Raw genomic sequence first — 12,927 nt, 5'->3', positions numbered from 1 at the left:
CAGGCTAAGCAATGCTGGAGAAGGATCGTCACAACGAGCTAATTCTCAACCGTCGAATGATGTTTAAAAAGGTATTCATACATATTGTCCATAGTAGATGAATATTTAAGTAGATGATACTTTATAATAGATATTGGATTTGATGTGCTTTGAAGTGGTGTGACTATCCTGCAGTTATGGTAGTCAAGACTTATGTTATATCGATACGAATTTGTTAGTATATTCATATGTTATGAGCATTTGAGTTGTTCATGATGTTAATAGAAGTGTAGCTACATATTTGATGCATGTACTTATGAAATGCTGGTTTTGACGTAGCTAAGTGTTGTGGCTATCCTGCAGTTATGATAGTCATAGCTTATATTATGGCTAATATAGGTTTATGGTAGTCATAGCATATATTATGTCTAATATAAGTTTGTTAGTAAATTCAAGTGTTAGGAGCATTTGAGTTGTTTATGATGTTAATAGAAGCATAACAACGATCGTTTGATGCATATACTTATAAATATTAGTTTTGATGTAGTTGAAATGTCGTGATGATCTTGCAGTTATGGTAGTCATTACTTGTGTTGTATATATATACAAATGAGTTTATTAGTATTTTATGAAGTTATGAGCATTTTAGGTTGTTTATAGTGTTGATATAACATGGCTATTTCTCTTGTAGTGTTACAATTTTGTTTGTTTTAGAAATGATTTAATAGTTGTTTGGATTATAAACTATGATTTTGGAGTTCTAATAGATTACTTTTTGTTGATTGGTTTAGTGTTATTCACTACGTTTTTCATTATTTAGTAAGTTGGTGTGAATATAGATATATATATGTTGGTTTAATAGGTCAAAAAACTCTTTTGATTATATTTTCATGTTAAATAAGTTGTGTTGTTAATTTTTTATAGGATATACTATGTCATTAAAAGCGGCTGTGCTGGATCATTCAGAAGAAGAATTTCGTGCACAAAACAACATGTTTTCTTTTGTTATATGTAATTGAATAACTTATAAGACAAATTGTTATTTGTAGCTAGAAAGTACTTTTTTTTTTTATAATAGGATGTTACACATTTAGAGAATCTACCTTACATATTTTTTAATATTAAAAATACTTTTCAGCGACGTTTTATATATGTGTCATTTTAAAGCACAGAAATTGAACAAAATTGAAGGCGAAGTTGGAAAGAAAACATGATATTGCCTATTATGGAACTGGTTTTTAGTGACAATCAATATTGTCGCTGAAAATGTGTTTCAGCGACATTTTATGCTGTCGCTGAAAATCATTTTCAGCGACATAGTATAACGAAAGTCGCTGAAAATTGTTTTCAACGATAACTGGAGATGTCGCTGAAAATTAGTTTTAGCGACAACATATAATGTCGCTGAAACTTTAAACGATGAGTTATCTGCGACGTCCTTAGTGACGAATAAAGTTTCGTCGCTGAAACTTTTAGCGACAAAATTGGATTTTCAGCGACATTTTTTAAGTGTCTCTGAAACTCATTTTTCTTGTAGTGTTACTATAGAACGATCTATTTAGCAACATTCATATTTTCATATTTTCTAGTTTTTCATTTTTCGTTTTTTGTTTGTCATTCCTCGTTTCTTCTAATTAATAAAGAAAACAGTAACCAACTAAATATTTAAGGGTAAAATGTAATTAAGAATTAAAACTCAATAATAATCAAACTCTACTTTGTTAATGAACAAAGAAATCCATGTTACAACCGTACATATATTAGCCGATCTCTCTTAGACGGAGAGGGAAAAGCAATCAATCGCCAACCCCAACTCAAGTACACAAGAAAAAGGGATCCGCATTCTTCAATCTCAGCCTTGGACAAGGACAAGGGTAAAATAATAATTAAAAAATAAAAAACATGATTTTTCAAAATTCCAAACAAGACAAAATAGCAATAAACAAGAGGGAAAAAAAATGGTAAAGTTTCAACATTTGGGAAGATCTGATGGGGGAGGCAACAGCTTCTGATTAGGGAGCTTTCCATCCAATACCAACCAAGCCATCTTCAAACCCCAACTTGTGTGCACCTCCAAGTGGCAATGCATGAACCATACACCTGTCCCATAACACAAAGGTCAATGCTTTTACTCCCCAATGGCCAATAATTTTGAGAAAATAATATATTTATCTGGTTGGTAAAATTGACTCATAACTCACCTGGATTATCAGCTCGAAAGCGAATGGCCACCCATCCTCCAGAAGGCACACCAACAGTGTTCCTTTCAACAGGGTCAACAAGGTTAAACTTGGGAGGATCTTTGTTAGGATCAAAGTTCCCAAATCCTTGCCCAACCACAAAGAAGTTAAATCCATGCAAATGCAGAGGGTGGCTCTCCGCTCCAAGAATGCTCGTGTCCTGCATTATCACCTCCACACTCGCATTAAACGCCAACACCACCAACTCCGTCCCATTCCCAACCATGGTATTGTTCGGCGGATTCCCAGTGTAATTGAACGCAAAAACAGGCCTGCTCGGAAAGTTGGGGCTGTAAACCCCGTTGGACTGCCCCGTGTAGTGAGCTTCAAGCAGAGCCCTACTCGGCATCACAAACGAAACGTTGTTCACCGAAGCAGCAAACATGGTCCCGTTTGGTCCCTGACAGGTCTGGTTCTTGTGGCTACAAGGGCTTGTCCCCAGCCCCACAGTGAACAGAAATTGCCTGTCAACCTTCTGGGGGACGTTGGCTGGGAACTCGGAGCTGGCCAGGCTGCGGAGTTTTGCGGTGAAGTTTGTGGCGAATGAGGTGTCGTTCAAGGCGGGGAGAGTTGGGGCGTGAAGTGGGAGGTTTTTGTTTTGCGAATCGGGAATGTATTCGAGAATTGCTGTGACGGTGGAGTTGTCGAACGTGCCTTGGCCTGTCGCGTAGGGGCGAGCCAGCATGTAAAAGGAGGCGTTTGGGGAGTTGGATTTGGTGTGGAGAAGGACGTTGGTGGTCTGCCCTGGGGCGATCAGAAGGGTGTCGGTTTCGAAGGGTTTGACGTACATGGCGTCTGCTTCCACCACTGTGAGACTGTGGTTTGCTATGCTGAAGAAAAGCTCGTCGTTTAGTGCTGCGTTGATTAGACGCAGCATGTATGTCTTTCCTGGCTTCACTTTCAGTTTTAATGTGTCTGCAAACCGAGTTTTACACGATTACTAGAAACGCAGGAGAACCAAGAATAATGATAATAATAAGAGGAAAAGTATTATAATGGGTGCGAGGATGAATAATAGTTTTGTCATATTTGTAAATATAGCAAGAGGGATAAGATTTTACAAATGTGACAATTTTATAGAACGGAAGATATTAAGATCTATAAATCTGGGTTACTCCTCTCATTAACCAATTTTCTATTTTCCGTTGTATATAGTTTAATGATGAGTTTGAATAGTTTAATCTGGCATTGTTATCTCTATTTCAATAAGAGTAATCGTATTCATCTCTTAATAATATTATTGGGGCTTTATTACTCATTTTCTTTTATTGATATTATAATATGGTACCAAAGTGAGTCCAACAATTTCAAACAAACCTCCGGTCCAAAATATGATTTTTAAAAGAGCCACCCTCTTTAAGGGCACGATCTCACGTGAAAAAATAAGAGATCATTTAATAAAAGTTTATAGTATATATGGACTACTCTTCTTATTTCTTATAATGGTAGAGATCAATTGTCATTTTCGTTTTCATTTAATATTGATTACCACTTGTTGAGCCTCCACAAATTTTAAAACCAATAAATGAGTCATCAATTTAAGTTTTTAGGTTCACCGGTGGTTTAATAACATTCATTAATGATATTTTACTATACCTTTGGCAGAGCAATTGTACAAAGGTCCAGGAAGACCATTCATGGTATAAGCATCAGAGACATTTGGACCTCCACCTGTTTGTAGTGCTTGGCTAATGACAGCCTCAGTATCTACATTCCACCACTCTCCTAAAAAACACAATTTAAAGATATAGAAATAATTAACACACTCTGGTTAACCAGTTGACAGATAATAAATTAAAATTGGCTTGAAATTTGAGAGCTCACCAAAGATGATTGGAACCTCCCTGTGGGGTTTTGTAAATGGATATGAAACTCCATGTTTGGGGAGGATGATCAGAGGCCCATACACTGTTGATCTTAGCCAAGAAATATGAGCATGCCAGAAAAGAGTTCCTCTTTGCCCAACAATGGTGTAATTGTACACATAACTTTGCCCAGTTTGTATTGGACATTGAGTTATATATGCTGGCCCATCAGCCCACCCCGATCTCAGCTGCCTTATTCCATGCCTAAACTCACACACATAAATTATTATATTGTTACGATCTTTAATAAATAAGAATAACTTTTTTTTTTACTTTTTTACTTCATATATAAATAACTTTTTACCAATGAATAGACATGTTGTTAGGGACATGGTTAACCACTTTGATTAGAAGACGGTCACCCTCCCTAGCAACAATACGAGGCCCAGGAAACTTGCCATTGACCGTCACCATGCTCTTCGCGTGGCACAAACGTGTCACATTTTGCAATTTAATCTACAAAATATAGTGTTCAAAAGAGTATTATTTATTATTGTGTAAATTCAAAAAATATATATCTCCAAGTAAGAAGTTGTGTAAACTGAACAAAAGAAAAAAAAAATACATACTTCAAACTCGTAATGCCTGGTTATGCCTGCAAATGCCAGGTGAGGAATCATGCATGAGCAAATGAAGCAGAGGAGGAAGAATTTGAGATCAGAGACACCCATTTTTGTTCAAGCTTTTTGGGTGTTGGAAATTATTGGTGGGTGAATCTTGAGCTGCTGTGTGAATTAATGGATTATGGGTACAGTATATATAGTGGAGAAAAGAGAAGTGTTTGGTTGGTCAAAATGGGAGAGAGAATAATGAAAATCAAGAACACACTTACTTTTGATATGGACATATTCGTTAATCAGGGAGGGCCAGCTGTTGGAACAACTTTAGAGTAGTGTCCAAGATAATCAACATTGCAATTTTGATTTCTTCTCTCTAAAATTAAAACTTTCTTTCATTTAGTTTAAGTTAATTAGATTTTGATTTCTCTTCTCTCGAACTAAACCCTCTATTTTCTTTTAAATAATCTGTAGAAAATGATGTTTTTTACTTAAAAATACTATTCTCGAAAAGTTATATCCAACGGATCATGGTGTCAAAACTTGTTGTAAACTTTTATTTAGATATATATTCTCATAGATCTAATGGACTTCTATTTGTTTTTTTAACCACGATCTTCACCAACCATGAATGTTTCTATTATTTTATTGCAACTCATTCTCGTATCTTGAAAGAAAAAATGAGAACAAAAAGAAAGAGAGAGAAAGACATTAAGAGTCCGTTTGGTATCATTCTCGTTTTTTGTTTTTTGTTTCCAATTTTATTAAGAAATCTAATCATTTGACAAATATTTATATTTTTTGTTTCTTATTTTTTAGAAACGTTTTCAAAATTGTATAAAAATTTTGAAAACAACAAAAACAAGTTTTCTTGTTTTTTGTTTCGGTTTCTAATTTGTTCCAACATAAATAAAAATATTGTTTTATCATTCGTGAATCCATGAGTGTTTGAGTCATGCACTTCTATTTTTCTTTATTAAAAATAGGAAACATAAACAAGAAATGAAAACGCTATCAAACGGGCCCAAAAATAATAGTAACAAGAAAGAACCATATATATGAAAGACATGTCAAATTTGACTTAAATTTTTTTTTCTTTGTTGTGTTTGTTGGGAAGTTTGTGATTAATAATTAGTTATATTTTTGGTGAGAAAACAAAGGGAAGAGGGGTTTAGTTGATCTATCGTTGTAGGGTTTGGAGTAAGTTGAAATAGCAAAGTTTGAATATTGCATGCAGTTCTTGGGGAAGAGATAAAATATTGAACAGTTGGATATCCTTCATTTGAAGCTATTTTACTCCAAGCAAAACCAAACCAACGACCAAGACATTCCATTTTGCAAGTAACTAAAACTATGTCTTCTTGTTGGAGGCTCCAATTTTCTTTTCCATTATTTGGTTGCTGTCGAGTGAGCTGTTTAACTTGTAGGTTGGGGCATGTTGGGGCATGTAGAGCCATGCAACTCGATCTCTTAATTTAAACGGGATAGCCGTTTTAGTTCACTTATATAATAAATCTTTGTTAGGTCTCTTATTTTATCAACGTGATATCCTCCGATCCCGCTCTACCTCCCACTCTAATACCATTTTAAAGATGAATAAACCACCACTGAACACAAAAGTTTAAGTTTGGGGTAAATTTAATTTATATATTAGATATCTAATAGTAAAAATTGCTTTTAGCTAGCTAGAAATATACTATTTAAACCTTTTCAATAATCAAAAGAATTTGCAAGATTTTAAAAATAGATAAAAAGAACCTAAAGTGCTTTCAGATGAAGCATGCATTTAATTTGTTTTGTTTTGAAAAGGCTTAAAATTAAAAAATTAGGTGCTCACTTAGAAACACTTGTTCAAGGTATCCCCACACACATCTTAATTAATTAACTTTGAGACGGCAATTGGAAAAATGATTTTAATGAAAATTTTAATTATAAACACTTTTGAAGAAAATATTTACTTTCTCCTAAAAACACATTTATGTATTCTAAAACTTTTAAAAATTACCTTTTTGACTATACAACTAAAGACCATAAAAGAATTTGAATAGCACTTTTTAATTAACTAAAATACCTTATTTTCCCCACAATTTAGGTTAAACTCCACTTTAAATCAGTTGGAGCATTAGGAAAATTCTAGTGGGAAAGGCCATAAAAATATCCTCCAACCACAAGCCAGGTGTTTGGTGACTTGTTTATTTATTTTTAAATTCTTGTTTTTTTATTAGAGAGAGATAAATTTTTAATCCTAAAGTCAATAAATTGTATCAATTTTCACCTTAAACTTAGATTAGATATGTGACGTTGCAATTTTTACTCTTTATTTAGTTTCCATTAATTCATCCACTAAGTTTAAACAAAAATTAATATTAAAACTAAAAAACTAGCAAATTTAATGAAAATTTAACATTGCACAAAATTAAGTTTGATTAATACAAAAGGTTAACCATTAAATAAGTTTACTAAAGTTTAAAAATTTCAAAAAAAAAAAAAAACAGCTCTAGTACTGTTTTTGTATAAGATGCAAAATACCCTCATATTTTATATTTTATTAATAAATTATGTTTAAATATTTGAATTTAATTATAATTTCATATATATATTTTTTTTTGAGATTAAAGATATTGAAAAAGAATTATTTAAAAACACAAATGTAAAGGAGAATTAGTTCACAAATTAGAGAGAGCTTGAGGGGCACTTTCTTTTTTCTCTGAAACATAGGACACCATTCATATTCAAAAGGTGTAGGTGAGACACGCACATCAAATGGAGACTAAATAAAAGTGCTCTAGACTAAATAAAAGTGCTCTAGTTCAAAAAGAGAGAGGGAATGTCATAATTACAAAAGAAAGTCGATTTAATGGACCATGAGGAGGCAACTGTTTTGATGTGTCATCCCAGACGAGGGTTGAAGACTTATATTTATTGAGAAGAGATGATTTTTTTTTCTCTAGCCAAATAAACTAAAGGATCGAGCAGAAGCCATTGCACCAAAGACATTCTTACAACTTGAAAGAGGAATGTTTATACATGCCCATATGAACACGTTGATGTCGGCAGGGAGGACAATGCATAAGTTAAAGGTATCAAGGAAACGCCTCCAAAGAGATGTTGTGTGTATGCACAGTGGAGAAATAGATGATCCATATAGAATCGCTATTTTGGTTGCAATGGGTGCAGCAACTTTGGCTTAAGCATATAGAAGGAAATTTAATTTGGAGTCTATCATGAGTATTTATCCCCTATTTTGGCAAATGAGTCAATCGGTGTGCGATATTGCTTTGACATGCTAGTAGATTCATTATAGATTCTATACTAAAAATACCATCCTTTGCAACATTCCACGAAATGCAATCTGTGACCACAAGAAGGAGAAAGTAAAAAAACTGGGAAAGTTGAGGAGATTAAATTTCATGTGACTTGTTCTCTTTCCATGTGACTTCTAGAGTATGACTTCACCGATATCGCGCTTTGACTCTTCTACAACTTTAATTTGAACTATTCTAAATTAAGGTTGTTGGCAGATTCTACCTTATGGACTCGATATTCTTTCTCAAGTAATAATGAATTTCTTCGAAGAGTAGAGTATCTATATTTCTATGACTACTCAGACAGTTCAAATACTCAAGTACGTAAAACCCAAAGATGCCACCAAATTTGTGTAAGAATAACTTTATCTCTTGCTTTAATCAAGGAGAACTATTCAAACCTAGCCAATAATCTTGTTTCTCAATCTCAATTTATGACAAAGAATCAATGTAAAAATTGGCCAAATCTTGTTTCTCAATCTCAATTGAGAGAAAAAATGTTTTCACAACTAACAAGTTTAGACTAGAAATCAAACAAAAAATATGGAAGAGTAAAATTTGATAAAGGCTACATCGATGCCCTACAAAAGTGTATTTAGTTCATGCTGCAACTAAAAAAAATTAACATCTCAATGTTCATAAGAAATAGAGAAAAGAAGGGAAAAAGGTAGGAAGAAAGTAAATTCCGAACACTCTCGTGAATTTTCAATGTTCGTGTCGTTGCTTTCTCCTTGGAATCTCAAAATCTTTCTTCCTTTTCGATCTCCCTCGTTTTTTCTCTAAAAAAATAGTGTCCTTATCCCTTTTTGGCTAGGGTAAAATTAAACTTAAAACTCATAATCTGTTTGTAGTGCCACCTGCACCCAATGCGCTGGAACATTGGCTCGATTTTCTTCTAAAATTGCTTTTTTCTCCACTTCTTTAACTCAACTCCTACAAAATAAGGAATAACAAAAAAAGTAAATGAACTAGCTAGCCAATGAAAAACCTACAGAAAACTATCAAATGACTCAAAAACACCTCAAAATTACTAATCCCAAAATTAACTCATCACACTAATCGAAGAGGTTCTTGTTTCAATAAGAAATGAGAATAACAATGTCAAGATAGATAGGTGTGATGGTATCTTTGCTTAAAGCTCTCTTCGTCGGAAAGCCTAAAGTCGCGAACATTCTATGATATTATCTTCTGTTGATGCGTGGATTTTGACCCTCCGGCTCTTCTTCTCGCACACACCAAACTCGATGATAAGGAAACCGATACCTGCAAAATCAAATCGATCTAAACCGGTGTGACCTTAGTCACACGGGCTCCGATGCTTAAGTTAGCGAGGGAGAGTTGAGAAAATAATTAGCTAAGGATTAATCACCTGCCTCTTCAGGGTTGGATCTCACTGCTACTTATAGCCGTAAAGATGATTTAAGAACCTCCGTAGCCAAACCCTAATTCGGCGTTGCAGGGCCCGAGGGGTTGTAGATCGTAGGCGGGAGATTCATGGGTTGGGCCGTGGGCCGAGCAAGGGTCGGGACTGAGAAGTGGTCGGGACCGAGAAGGGGTCGGGACCGAGCAGGGGTCGGGATCGAGCCTTCTCGGCCCGGTTAGTTCTCCGTCGGTCGCTTTCCTTGTTCTCTGCCCCGGCGCTAGGTCGTTCTTTGGGCCGGCCCGTTAAGTCATGGGCTAGTCTCCCCCAATCGATGATCTCAAGCTTCAACTCCTTGTCCCGTTTCGGGTCGTTTTTGTTCTCCATAACAATGGCCCTCACTCTCAAAACAAAAGACGAATAATTGTGTAAAGATCTTTGTTTTGAGAGTACTTGTCGCTTGTCGTTACCATGAGATCATTGTATATCAGTGGCTAAAAATTTGAAGGTTGCTAACGCACAGGGCTTCTACCAAAAGGTTTCGATCCAATTTTGGATTTTAGTGCTTGGTTCCTGCCACTGATTTTGTGCCTTGAACTTGTCAATACTATTTATGAATCGGAAGTTTTTCCAATTTTCGTTGACCACAATCAAGTCTCCTGAGCCTGGTTTTATTCTCATCTGAGTTTAAACCATTTACTTTTGGCCTTGAGATCTAACTTTAACAGAACTAATGTCGATACCTTTGGGTTTCTAACCTATTTGGCTTTTGCCCATGTTTTATACCTCAGGATTTACTCTCGGGTTTCTAACCCACTTGGCTTTTGCCAATGGCTTTTATACTCTGAGTTTAGTCGGCATCCTTAGGTTTCTAACATATTTGGCTTCTGCCGGTTTTTTACCCCAAGTTAAATCAACACCCTCAGGTTTTTAACCTATTTTGGCTTTTGCCATATGATTTTCTACCCGTGGGTTTCGTTGATCGGTTAGGCTTGCCTATTTTCTGTTTTAACCTTGCTGGGCATGTACGCATGCCTTTTCAGCACCTCGGGATTCTTTTCCCTGGTTTCACTGATTGACTTTTTGCTTATCAGCCTGCTTCTAGGTCCGTCCCAATTTTGAGTTTCTTGATTGGTCGTAGATATGTAGATATTCAGGTCGTAGATATGTAGATATTCATATGATGCCCCCTACTTGAGAAATTTATTTCAGAATGAACATAAAAACTCAAGTATCACGTCGAATGTCGAATACTTTATTAGTAAGAAGATCGTCCTGTCGAAGATTTAGTTACAATAACCTTAGTTGGTCCAAATAATGGAAAAACATAAAAATGTCCAGAAATATGTCAAACTAGTGGTAGTATCTTTTGAGGTGTTGGGCGTGCCATGGGTGTAGTAAGGTCTTCCCCCGTTGGTCTTCTAAAGCATAAGTGCCTATTCGTACCACTTTAGTGACTTTGTATGGGCCCTCTCATGTTGGCCCGAATGCACCGTTAGTTGAATCTTTAGTATTAGGCATAATATTTCTTAACACCAGATCACCTTCTTTAAAGTCACGTTTCTTAACCTTCGAGTTCTAGTATCGAGCTATTTGATTTTTGTATTCAGCCGTTCGTAGCCGTGTTGTTTCTCGATGTTCTTCTAATAGGTCGAGGTTGAGCTTTACGGATTCGTTGTTGTCAAGTAGACTGAACTGCTCTACCCTTGGGGAGGGGAGTTCAATTTCGACTGGTACTACCGCTTCAGAGCCAAATGATAATGAAAATGGTGTTTCTCCTGTCGAAGTACAAGGTGTTGTTCTGTAGGCCCATAATGCGTTGGGAAGTTCCTCTGCCCACAACCCTTTGAGCTTTTCTAATCTGGTATTTAGAGTTCTTTTGATGATTTTTTTGACTGCTTTAACTTGCCCATTAGCCTGCGGATGTGCTGGCGAGGAACAGATGTGCTTAATGCCCAACTCCTTGCAAAATTCTCGAAAGGCAGCATTGTCGAACTGCTTCTCATTATCACTGATAATGGTGTAGGGTATTCCGAAGCGGCAAATTATGTTCTTCCAGATGAAGTCGGTGACTTTTTTCTCAGTAATTATAGCTAGGGCTTTGGCTTCGGCCCATTTAGTAAAATAGTCGACTGCCACTACTGCAAATTTGGTCTGGCCCTTTCCTAGTGGGAGAGGCCCTATAAGGTCTATTCCCCACTGAGCAAAGGGCCAAGGACTCATTATGCTTGTTAGAGGCTTTGGCGGTTGTCTAGGTACTGTTGCAAACCGTTGGCCTTTGTCGCATTTTTTGGTGAATTGCTTCGTGTCATTCAGCATGGTCAGTCAATAGTACCCTTGTCGAACTATTTTGTGACTTAGGGATCGTGCTCCATAATGGCTCCCACAAACACCCTCATGTATCTCTCTCATGACGTAGTCGGCTTCATCAGGCGTTAGACATTTTAAAAGCGGCAACGAGTAGCCTCTTTTGTACAGATTGTCGTCTTTAAGCACATATCTGGCTGCTCGTCGTTGTAGCTGCTGGGCCTCTATCTTTTCAGTAGGCAGGATCCCGTCTCTCAAATATTTGATCAAAGGGCCCTTCCAGTTTTCTTCTGGTTGCCCTTACTCGTTGATATCCATGACTTCCTGAGCTTCTATGCTTGGCTCAGGTAGAATATCGACCGGTACAGTTCTGCCTAGGTCGATTTCATAAGTTGCAGCTAGTCGAGCTAACGCATCAGCGTTGACGTTTTGAGCACGTGGAATTTGTCGAATCTCATATTTTGAGAACTAATCGAGCTGGTTTCTTACCTGTGAAAGGTATTTCGCCATTCGCGGTTCTCTAGCTTGGAACTCCTCTTTCACCTGACCTACAATCAGCTGTGAATCACTGAGTATCAGTATGTTCCTGACCCCAACGTATCTGGCCACTTTTAGTCCTGCTAGTAGAGCTTCATACTCGGCTTCGTCGTTCGATGCATGAAAGCTGAATCACAGCGCATATTTGAATCTTTCTTTATCTGGAGAGATTAGTAGGAGTCCTGCCCCGCATCCTCGAAAATTTGAGGACCTATCTACGTAGAGTGTCCAGAGAGTCTCTTCCCCAACCACTTGTGGGTCGATACTATATACTTGAGGTTCTGTTGGTGTTAATTCCGCTATGAAGTTTGCCCAGCCTGCCCTTTCATGGCAGTTCTTGGCTTATAGTGAATGTCGTATTCGCTGAGCTCTACAGCCCACTTTACCAGTCGCCCAGAAGTGTCTGGCTTTTGCAAGATCTGCCTAAGGGAAAGTTGGTGAGGACAATTATTCTGTGAGCTTGGAAATACGGGCGTAGTCTCCGAGCTGAAGTGACCAATGCCAATGCCAGCTTCTCCATTTGTGGGTATCTAAGCTCTGCATCTACCATTGCTTTGCTTGTGTAGTAGATTGGAGACTGTCGTCCATCTTCTTCCTTTATTAACGCGGAACTCACTGCAGTGTTGGATACAGCTAAGTATAAGTAGAGTTCATCACCCACGATCGGCTTTGAGAGGAGTGGAGCTGCCCCCAAGTACTGTTTCAGCTCCTTAAAGGCAGCCTCACACTCTTCCGTCCATTCAAATTGCCTTTTCTTCCTTAAGATTTTGAAGAATG

General features: G+C 36.9%; 1 protein-coding gene across 1 annotated transcript; it reads right to left on the bottom strand.

The window, feature by feature from the left end:
- Positions 1 to 1,682: 1,682 nt before the first annotated feature.
- On the bottom strand, positions 1,683 to 4,805 carry LOC111022338 (laccase-17). The gene is made up of 6 exons (XM_022299505.2): positions 4,654 to 4,805; positions 4,389 to 4,540; positions 4,044 to 4,288; positions 3,816 to 3,944; positions 2,181 to 3,134; positions 1,683 to 2,079 (listed from the first exon to the last, which is right to left on the bottom strand). The coding sequence occupies exons 1-6, from the start codon at positions 4,753 to 4,755 to the stop codon at positions 1,949 to 1,951; spliced, it is 1,713 nt and encodes a 570-aa protein (XP_022155197.1). The 5' UTR covers positions 4,756 to 4,805; the 3' UTR covers positions 1,683 to 1,948.
- Positions 4,806 to 12,927: the final 8,122 nt, after the last annotated feature.

Source organism: Momordica charantia (assembly GCF_013281855.1).
Source record: "Momordica charantia cultivar OHB3-1 chromosome 4 unlocalized genomic scaffold, Mcharantia_2.0 BLBB01000004.1, whole genome shotgun sequence".
NCBI lineage: Eukaryota > Viridiplantae > Streptophyta > Magnoliopsida > Cucurbitales > Cucurbitaceae > Momordica > Momordica charantia.
This window is presented reverse-complemented; position numbering and strand designations above follow the sequence as displayed.